Raw genomic sequence first — 11,503 nt, 5'->3', positions numbered from 1 at the left:
GTCAAAAAGGACCTGGTGGGCCCCCTGCCTTCCTCCCGCAGGCTCACTGACCTCCTCATCCTGGTGGATAGCACCACCAGGTAGCCGGAAGCCATTCCTCTGTATTTGCTGAAGTAGACTGGGCGTTCATCTGGTTGTGGGTGGCCCGTTTTGGTATGCCGGCTGACCTCACCTTGTACAGGGGCCCACAGTTCACATCCGAGCTGCAAGGCTAAGGGGTCGCAACTGGGTTGACTGCCTCCAGTGGTTAATGTTTGGCCTGCTCTCTGCCCCTAAGGAGGGCCGGCAGTTTTCATCTGCTGAATTGGTTTACGGACAGCCACTGGTGGTCCCAGGAAAGTTCCTTCAGGACGCTGCGGTTCTGTGTACGGGCGCGTGACATCGGACTTTTGCTCTGGGCAACTCCAGCCCCTTCACTCAGATCCCCCTGAAGCCTCCCCTACGATGGGCCCTTCTGTGTCCTGGAGGCGGGGCCCAATAACTTTGTAGTGGACATGGGGGATAAGCTACAGTGGGTCACTATGGACCGTCTCAAGCCTGGCCATCTGGATGTGGCTGATCCAGTTTGATGAAACTGGATTGGTAAAACTGAATAAAATGTACTTTAAAAGTAGTATTTGTAATTTAAATGGACAAGGAAAACAACAATTTATCATTTCTGTTCATCAAATTAAACAATAATATTTTTACCATTTCGGCTTTTTTTTACACCTTAATAGGGCAACGTATCCTGGGAGATACAACTCGTAAAACCCAAAATATACAAAGTATAAAAAAAATTGACGTGGAAATATTTTTCTTTGGTCTTAAAGAGATAAGTGATATCATGAAAATATTTTTAGAAACTCATTTTCCACTGTTGCCTGTTTAAGGGTTAACCCACTGATGACGGCTGCTGCGCGATGCCACATTGTATCTCCTGCCTGATGCTGCCTAATGCAGCATTGTTACTTTATCTAATTTTCATGGCGTGCACAACATAGAATGCAACGTAACTGGTTCAAATACACATGAGGTGGGTTTTGTTGATTTTTTAAGACCACTTGACCACCCAAAAGTTGTGCGGTTTGCCGAAAATCACGCCAATCAAAAAAATTAAAAATAAATAAATAAATAATAATAATAAAAAAAAATAGCCAGCAGTGTCGGCGATAGTGTATTACAGAACAGTTAGTGGCGTTCTGAGCGCAGAATCTAGGTCTACTATAGGCTACTGACGAAAATCACACAACACATTGCATCTATTTATTAACAATATTTATGAATTTAGGCTATATGTTGCTGCTCCAACTCAAATTCAGCCCAGCCAGGCGATAGTTAAGTTTCAGTTTCGTTTTCATCTCCGTGGTATACAGCCGTTTGGACCAGCTGATCGGCTCCCGACAGGGAGTCAGTCTGCTTTCCAGTTGTACTGGGAAGTCGGATTTATGGTGCCAGTGATAACTGAACTAAATTATAAAATAAAGGGATCTTCTCCTTCCTATATCTGTCTATCTTTATCCCTCCACTGCACACTCAGTCACTATACTATCCATGCTAAAAGGAAGCAGGATTATAACCTCATTTAGCACATTATTTTTTAAATATTTTATATTATTTATTATTATTTTTTCTCCCCCATCTAATTTTGACGATTTTTAGAAAAATGTGTTGGTCTGTAAGCGCTAAGGGAGCATGTTTAAATAAAGCCTGTGAACCTTAACTTTTAAATGTATTTTATTTCATGTTTCTATGTGCTACGCAGGCTTAGATATTAAGGTTTTGGTAGACTTGACAATTCGTACTATTTTTTCAGAAAACCCTCAGGCATTAAAGCCACTACGAGTAAGATGGCACGTTGGCGTCCCCTTTGGACAAAAGCGGTAGTATTTTTACGACGCCCGCTGTCGCAAAGCTGTTTACTAGCTCGTGCCGGGCGCGCGAGTGTGAACTGAGAAGGGAGCAATATAGTGCATGTCCGTGTGTTGAAAGTGTGAGGACTCTTTTCGGCTCCGTGAGAGTGGTTTTGACAACTAATGCCAGTCTGGCACACGCACCTGATTGCAATGAGTTGATGCAGCAGTGTCACCTAACTACTCTCTCTCACGGAGCTGAAAGATTAGGCCTACGTGTCCGACTCCTCACAGAAAGCGAATGAACGAGAGACGGCAGTTAGTATGGATCACGATGAGGTAATGTGTTTATGTTGTTGTAAATAATGACTATTTCAGATAATGGTTATCTGATGATGGTGAAGCAAAGCAAACTTTGTTAGTACCAACCGCTCATTCATTTAGGAGTAAACACTGCAGTCTAGTTTCGCTCTCGTGAAATTGTATACACGTTGCTTGGCAACGCCCTGGTCCCACCCGTAGCCTATATCACTCTCCCTTTTAGCTTTTCTTCATTGCATTTTTTCTTTGATGGTTCAGCCCCGTTATCAGTCATTATGACGACAAATAACTGTCTCAAACAAGGCTCCCGCTCCCCTTCCCTCACCTGGAGGGATAGGCTTCTCAATTCACGTTGCTGCGCCACACTGAAATCTGCGACCAATACGGATATGTGACCATAGAGCCTGCACGAGCGAACCGAAAATCAGACTGGGTGTGCGACCAGACCAAATGCAGTAATAAAAACTATTTAAAAACGTCTTTCTTTGCACTGATGGTCTCGTTTGCTGTTAAAGGTAATTTATGATTATCAGAGGAAACATGAGGCTGTTTAAAAGATATTTAAATGTTACTCGTAGCCGCTTTAATTGAAAGCGTCATAGCGCCTTCCCTTCCCCTCCACTCATTTGTCTGGGAACCGAGTTCAATTCAGGGTTTGTTTGTTTTTGTTTTTTCAGGCAACAGGAAACAAATGCTGAGATATGACCGGAATGTGACAAGAGAAAAGTTACAGCGGGTAGATGTAGATAATCTCAGATGTATTAGAAGATAAATATGAAAGTAGGTGTACCGCCACAGCTACGTGACTTAACTGCTTTGATTTGTCTTTGCTGTCAACAAGGTGCAGTCACATGAACAATCCATGTGCTTTGAAGATTTCGCATAAAAATCTCATTGGTACATTGGGTTGGTTGCTCTCTGCGGTAAAGCATACCAGTTAGATCAGGTGGCAAAAATTTCCACTCCTGGCCTCAGACAATATCAGAAGCCAAAGTCAACTCAGCCTGGCGGTGTAATAGAACAATAATAATCTGAAATAATCTTTATTTACATGGTACCTTTCAAAACAAAGTTACAAGTTGCTTTCAGACAAAAGAACACTCACAGAGTACTTGAGAAAAGCAGAGTTTCCATTTAGATTTGAAAGTGGCTATGGGTTGCAGCGTATTTGACATTATCAGGAAATTGGTTCCATTTTTGTGCAGATTACACTAAATTACTGAAATATACTAAATATGATGCATTTTATCAGTGCACCACAAATTAGCTGCTACAGCGCAACATGTTAATGCATCATTAGATTATATGTTATCTAGTAATACAGCATTCTGAAAGTATGTTTACTTTTGATACTTACTTAATGCGTATTAAGCATTAACTAAGCAGTTATTAACGGTTAGTCATTGCTTAGTTGATGCTTTTTAAGCATTAACTAAGCATTAAGTAACAGTCCATTAATGTACCCTTATTGTAAAGTGTTACCAATACTTTTGATACATTTTGATTACAATGCTCCTGTGTGATGTTTCGGTCCCGTTGGCCCCCTGCACGAGGTGAGTGACTCAAATAATTTGTGACCATGGTGAAAGGGTTTTTTGGTTAAACTTGAAGGATTTTCATGCAGTTGGTCACCAAAAACTGTCAATGGGAGAATGAACAAACTGAACTTCTAGGGTTTCCAATGTATCTCCTCGCACTTTACTATCACTGGTCTTTTTATATCCTCAACATTATTTAATCTTTGCGAGTCCAGACTGGTCATTCAGGATTATAAAACACATTACATCATTTCACTTCAGCACATTACTAGTGAGATTAAAGTTTAAGGTGATTTGCTTACTGTGAATCTGCAGATGAAAAGAAGGAAGGGCACAATTCATGTTTCCCAGAAGACTTGACATGATTATTGAAAACAACATTCTTCAGGTGTTGTCACACTGAGGTGTTGACAAACCTGGCTTTCGTGAATGTGCTTTTAGGGTGTATTCACACTGGGAAAGTCCGCTACTTCACTTGCTTTGGTACACAACAAATAGAATTTAGATTTGTTTTGGTTGGTGTGGTGCCCTTTTTACAACCCTCTTCATGAGAAAGTCTGATGCTTGCGTGTTAGGCAGACACCGTTTGCTCAAACTCTCTTTCAGGGACTAAGGATTTACAGTTGTTTCGAGTCCACCGCCACGCTTATTTCTGAAAGGTGGAATTAGTGATGCCTGTTGTCCAAATCAATATTTGTCAAATTCAGTAAATATCTCCTCACAATGTGCGACCTGTCCGTACTGGATGTGTGCTGTAATACACAGCTCTGTAAACTGGTATGTAAAGGGTCCTGTGTTAGCTAACAACATAAAAATAAATGTTATTAAATAATTGTATCTTTGAATGGAGGTATAAAAGATAATTTATTCTTGCATTCATAGGATAAAAGACTTTGATATTTCAGTAAAAAATAAATAATAATAATAATAATTCAGGTAATGCATTTGGTGTCTTGATCACCGCATCACATTTCCTTCAGTCCTGGAACATATGTGGCAGCAGTTTATCTGAGAACAAAGCCCCATCTATTCTCAAAAGTTGGAATGTGTGCTGGCAGTAGTTAATATATTTTTCATGACGTTTAAAAAAAAACAGCATAGGTTGAAACTAGTCATGCCAGTTCTCCTTGATGCTTTATGTTTTCCGTAAATGATGTTGATGAAAAAGTTTATTTTCATTTCCTTGTAGCTGAATATTTAAGATGCAGATCTTGTTGGAGCGGGTGCATTCAGGAGGATGGCGTCTTTCAACAAGTACCTGCTGCATCTGCTGCATCTGCTGCTCCTGATCTCAGCTGCATCTGCATGGTCCTACAACATGTACTATAGGTGGTATGGTGGATCATTTACATTCACTCCAAAACAACAGTCAAAAGGGACATATGAGGTAAGCCACATTTAATTCTTATTATAGATACTCATTTGAGGGTGTACTGCCACTTTCTGTCTGATGAATTATTTTCATTATCAGAGAATATTTACTACATCCTAAAAATATTAAAAATAACCCCTCAATAATTTAATAAAAAAAACATGCAATTTTCTCTTGTCATCAATGAAATTTGGCTTGACTGTGCCTTGAGAAGACTTTACATCCTTTTTAATCTGTTATCATTTTTAGTAGATTTTCACGTTTGTCTGCTAAATTATATATACAACATTATTGTTCCACATTTTTGCTGGCTTGGAAGTACAACAAATTGTGGTTCAGTTGCTGCAGAGATAACTTTTGCACAATTCTTTGCAGGTGGAACTTCGCAACAAACAAGCAACCTTCCTCTGCAATGAGAATTGGTACATGTGTTCTTCTGGTAACTGTGGGTACCAGACACATTCTGACAGAGCAATTATTGGCAGTAATTCCTATGGTAAAAGGTCGTGCCAATATGAAGTGATTACAACAAGAAAAATCAACGGCAACCTACCTTTTGAGATAAGGTGAGATATCAAGATTTCTTGAGCAAATTCCACCAAAGTTTACATAACACATTTACTGTCAGAGCTCAATCCTATGTTCAGAGTTATGATGAGATATAATTGTGGCTTGTTACTTCCCACTGTGCCATTTAATTAATTTAAGGAACTATTGGTATATTGTCATGATTATTACATTATTTCTTAAACTAGGTACCCCAAAGAAGTCAGTAGTTCCAATGGCAAGGGCTACTGGGTATCAAACGTCAGAAGCTCATGGGGTTACTCCAGAATGATGGCTCATGTGGATCTAGGTACCCGATCCGATACCGGTGAATCTAACAGGTCTCCCATTACTAACATGCTGCCTATTATCAGGTAATATCCATTGTTTCCTCTTTTGTTCTTAATGTTGCATCATACTGTTGCGTAAAAAATACAATGTTAATTATTTGATGATAAAATATACATGCAGTGTTTTCTTCTAGTAGGGATATCAAATGTATGAAGGAGATTGAATATAAAGCAGATAATGTCTGAATCAATTCATCAAGTACATGTTTGGATATTTCAGAGGAGAAGTAAAACATTTGACTTGCTGGTGAAGCACATTGAAAAGTCAGATGATGACCAAAGTCTTTAGGATAAATCCTCTGGGCACCATGTTATCTGAACAAAATTTCATGGCAATTAATCAAACATTTGTTCAGATATTTCAGTCTGGACTAAAATGTTATACCATTTGATCAACAGCCATCCCTAAAGCTGTGGCTATAGCATGGCAAAAATAGTAATACCATAGATAGAGTAATCAGCACCATGATTTGTATAACATCCTATCAGTTAGAAAAACTGCCCTCTGGGAGGTGATCTAAGATGTCTTTGCTAATGAAATATTTAGAAAAGTATTTTATCTCCAATAGCCTACAGTCACAATTTAATTTCGTGTATCAGATTTTGTAAAATACTGTTCCTAACTCAGTTGTTACACATGTTATAGAGTGCCCAGAAACTGCCAACGCTCCATCAATTTGACAGTGTTTGATCCTGATGGTGACCATGTCAGATGTAGGGTACCAACAAGCTCAAGCAGTTTTGAGTGTGGGCTGTGTGGTCTGACCAGCAGTATCTCTTTCGATCAGGTAAGAAATTTGATTCAGTATAAATATCCTTCCTATATAAACCAGACTAAAACCAATACACAAATGAATTATTGCCAATGTAATGTAGGCAATATTTTGTGATGCAAGTATCTCTTTTTTGTTTGTCAGAATTCCTGCTCCCTAACGTATAGATGGACCGGTCAAATCGGATACCATCCCATTGAACTTGTGGTGGAGGACTTTGCCAACGAGCACATTAAGCTGTCCTACCATGATGGTTCGTACACAGTTAAGAACCCCCTTTCAGTGGTAAGGCGTAAACGTCAAATCTTATTCACTGATTCGGCTCCAACCACCAGCGCTGCTCCGACCACCACAGCTGCCCCGACAACCACTACAGCTTTCCCGACAACCACCACTACTGCCCCGACAACCACCAGCGCTGCCCCGACAACCACTACAGCTTCCCCGACAACCACCACTGCTGCCCCGACAACCACTAGCGCTGCCCCGACAACCACTACAGCTTCCCCGACAACCACCACTGCTGCCCCGACAACCACCAGCGCTGCCCCGACAACCACTACAGCTTCCCCGACAACCACCACTGCTGCCCCGACAACCACTACAGCTTCCCCGACAACCACCAGCGCTGCCCCGACAACCACCACTGCTGCCCCGACAACCACCACTGCTGCCCCGACAACCACCACAGCTGCCCCGACAACCACCACAGCTGCCCCGACAACCACCACAGTTGCCCCGACAACCACCACCGCTGCCCCGATAACCACCACAGCTTCCCCGACAACCACCACTGCTGCCCCGACAACCACCACTGCTGCCCCGACAACCACCACACCTGCTTCGCCAACTGCCACAGAGAGTCTGTACCGCACAACGATTGAACCTTTAAGCAAGATTCCACTGCAGTTTTCTATTCATGGTATGGCAATGTTTTCTCTCGGGCGGCCTATGCTAAAAAAAGTGATTTAATAAGACAATTTCTTAAGCTCTGTCTGTCCTCTGTCTATCTGATTTTCAGTGGACAATTGGAATGCCCCTTCATGCATAGATGGTGATTACTTTCCCATTTTCGTGTCACCGACTCCAAAGAATGGAGAAAATCTTCCTGCGTTCGTCAACAAAACCCTCGAAATAAATGTCAGATCCAAAGCACAGTACATCACGTAAGGAACTGTTATGTTAAAACATTGTTGAAATTTGGAAGCAATGCATTTTTTGTATGACGTTTTAATGTACCCCAATATTGCACTCTCACACTGAGAATGGTTTTATATTATCCTTGCAATATTGACTTACTATTAACACATATTGTAATATTACAAGTAATATTGACTTACTTCAAACAAACATATGTATAGAATATTCGTGACACTTACTGTAACTGACTTATTATGCAGTTTGGCAGTAAATTTTCCCATTTTGCAAAGTCATTTACATTTTTTCTCTTTTAGGTATTTTGACTTGCTTGTCACTGGACCAAAGGGCATTTCAAAGCACAGAACCGCCGCAGGAGAATATACGATAAAATGGACACCAACTGAAAATGAATTGAATGATCATTTTGCTATTTGCTTTGTTTCTGAAGGAAGAACCAGGTGAGTTTTTAACAACAAACTATCTGGTTAGATCGCATGTGCTACAAGTAGGGTAAATTCCTTGGAAAAGCAGTTCACAAGATTTAAACTTCTTGTATCTTTTATCTCTCCTATGTTGCATTCCAGTTACTACCATGTCTTTCATTCAGAGCCACGTTGTGTGATTATTGACGTTGGACACCATGGTTGGTTGACTGCATTTATATATATATTTTTTTAAATTTATATGCAAATTAGACATTGAACCTTGATATATATCCTGACCACCTTCTACATATCTCAAACTATGTTTAGACGCCACTGTGACATGCAATGAAACAACAATAACAGTGGAAGTGGAGAAGACCTACCTCATTAGACGCAACGAGGAACACTTGCATCTCAACAATTTCAGGGATTCTTCCTGTAACCTGAGCACACTCTCCAACTCAACCCACCTGGTTGCTGTCATGTCACTTAACACTTGTGGAACCCTCGTAGAGGTACAGCACGCAAAACTGTAACACTGTGTACAATGGGATGGTTCAAGACCTTTGAATTGAATTCTGTAATTAGACTATCTGACATATTTCGCTTCCTTTCTAAACTTAATTCTCTTTCATTTCTAGGAGGATGACGAAAACATCATTTTCAAGAACCAAATCACATCTGCTGACCCCGATGTTATTATCTCCAGGAAAAATGAAGTCGAGATCGCCTTTTTATGTGCCTATCCAAAGCGAACCAACCTGACCCTTGAATTTAGACACAAAAACCCATACGCCTTTACAGAGAGAGGCTTCGGTGCTTTCACTTTCCAGTTTGAATTCTTCGAGAGCAAGCGGTTCAGGAAACAAGTAGATAGCAGCACTTACCCAGTTGAGGTGTATCTCAAACAGACAATGTTCATGCAGATTGAGGCAAGCACCTCAATCCCAAACACAGAAATATTTGTTGAGTCCTGCAGGGCAACTCCATATGACAACCCAAACTCACGCATCAGCTACACCATCATCGAACATGGGTACGTGTACGCAATGAAAAGGCTTTTGTTTGGTAGATGATTGTTATGAGAAATACATTTACCTATTTCTAGTTCTAAACCATTGTAACTGCATAATGTCACATAACAGGTGTGTGAGGGACAACACAGTGCAAATCTACCCCAGCTCTAAGACTCAATTCAGATTTTCAATGGATGCTTTTGAGTTCATCGGTGCTCATGAGGAGGTAGGGTTACTTCTTTAAAAGATAAATATATCTAAATAAAATGTTATATATAATGTTCACAACCTGAAAGGTTAGTCCCTTCTGTCTATAAAATGTACAAACAACTTTTTACGACTTTGTCTCTGAAGGTGTACATCACCTGCACAGTCCTCCTGTGTGAGACTGGCGTTGCTGGGAGCAGGTGCTCTCGGGGATGCATCATATCCAACTCAGGGAACCAACGCGGCAAGAGAGAAGCTGTGGCCCAGACTTCCAGCCACTTCATCTCCCAGGGACCTTTGCGCCTGGGTAAAACATCTGATAGCCAAGGTGAGGGTGGCTTAACACTCAGTTTATGGTTCATTAGGTGTTTTTAACTACATAAAACTAATGCAGACCATTGCAACAGTCTTGCAATTAATCCTACCGTAGAGAGATAGCTCAGGGAAGTATTTCTATAATTTTTTCCATGCCTTTTTTATCAATAGGGTAGGCTAGATCAAAGAAACATCTAATGCAATACCATTCAATATCACATCAAATGACCTCCTTCAAAATACATTAATTACATTAGTTGTGACCCTAATAACCGGGTTGTCTACATGTTCAGCACACGCAGTAAGATTACCAGCAAGGCTGACATTATGTACGTTTATTTGTCATTTTGAAAAATGACCAGGTTTGGAGCAATACTAATTAATCCATTCGCTGAAATGTCATGTTTACTTCCAATGTATTTTATGATTAGATAGACACATTGATCAATAGAACTGGCTAATCTGACTAATCACACTGACCTGATTTATAAATATTTATAATAATATATTGTGTTACCTGTGGTACCTGAATTGTAGTCTCTCTTATTTTCTTCCCATTTCAGCGTCCGGCCCAAGCTTGAATCTTGGCACGAACCTTGTCTTCATTGTCGGCTGCCTCCTGGCATGCGGAGTGGTGATCTACCGATCGAGGAGGTCCAAAGCTAAATATCAACCGCTCCCAACCTTTGACTCTGACACAGACTGAGAAGCACTGTGATCCACTGAGATGATGGGATTCTCAGTCACAGTTGGTGTTTTTTTGTTGTTGTTTTTTACATCTACAGCAAAAACTTTTTTTTTAAACTTTTGTGATCATTGGTAGTTTGAATCATCCAAAATATGATAATTTACTTAACATGTGTGAATTCAACATTTTGAGGGTGTTTTTGACTGTATACAGCTTGAGTCAGCGCATTAGCTGCATCATAATCGTCTTTTTGAACACATTTTATGAATAGTACTTGTGGAGGCTTTAAGGGAATAACTTGTTTTGAATTATAACCTTGATGATTTAGTATTATTCAAATTATATTAATTCCATTGTGACATGAGTTGTGCAGCTCTATATCTGTACCTGCATATTTTCATGTGGAGGTCACTATGCCTTGACTTCATTCATGTGTGTTGGGTTGTAAAAATGAGTGTTACAAAGTTTATTTACAGTTTATAATCAGCCATCAATCAAACATGAAGAATAAAACTTGATTGTCTGCACTCCTGTCTTGTCTGAATCACACTTTATTAACTTTGCATTGCTTTTGAAGACTTGTTGTCAAAGAAAAAATGACTCACACACTGTATTGTGTAATTCCCTGCACTAATAATAATAATCAATAATAATAATAAAACAAAAATAATAGATTAAACTTATATAGCGCTTTAAAAATATCTTTAAAAAACCCCACCATAAATGATATGGCCAGGACAGCTTCAATGCTTCATAAAATAGATTCTCAAAGAGGGATGAACAAAGCTCTTCATAATGAAGTTAAGGGTAAACAAATTGAATTATTATGTTTACACAACCATATGATACAGAAATATCATATGGTTAATTCTGATGATTACTCCAACTCCTGGGAAAAATTTCTCTTTAGAGGCCAATTTTTTTTGCCCTGCTAGTCTCTAACTTTGTCCACTCTTTGACACTGGACAGGCAGCAGGACA

General features: G+C 39.9%; 1 protein-coding gene across 1 annotated transcript; it reads left to right on the top strand.

Moving 5' to 3' along the window:
* Positions 1-4,928: 4,928 nt before the first annotated feature.
* Positions 4,929-11,050, top strand: LOC307261642 (uncharacterized protein; the record flags this gene model as incomplete). Its single annotated transcript, XM_080042225.1, has 13 exons — positions 4,929-5,078; positions 5,439-5,629; positions 5,819-5,983; positions 6,606-6,747; positions 6,877-7,654; positions 7,754-7,898; positions 8,187-8,330; positions 8,457-8,515; positions 8,625-8,812; positions 8,939-9,333; positions 9,443-9,539; positions 9,668-9,848; positions 10,399-11,050. The coding sequence occupies 13 exons, from the start codon at positions 4,929-4,931 to the stop codon at positions 10,539-10,541; spliced, it is 2,778 nt and encodes a 925-aa protein (XP_079898351.1). The 3' UTR covers positions 10,542-11,050.
* Positions 11,051-11,503: the final 453 nt, after the last annotated feature.

The sequence above is a fragment of the Ammodytes marinus genome (genome assembly GCF_949987685.1).
Source record: "Ammodytes marinus genome assembly, chromosome: 1".
Classification (NCBI taxonomy): domain Eukaryota; kingdom Metazoa; phylum Chordata; class Actinopteri; order Uranoscopiformes; family Ammodytidae; genus Ammodytes; species Ammodytes marinus.
Note: the sequence above shows the minus strand (reverse complement) of the source record. Positions and strands in the feature narration are given on the sequence as shown.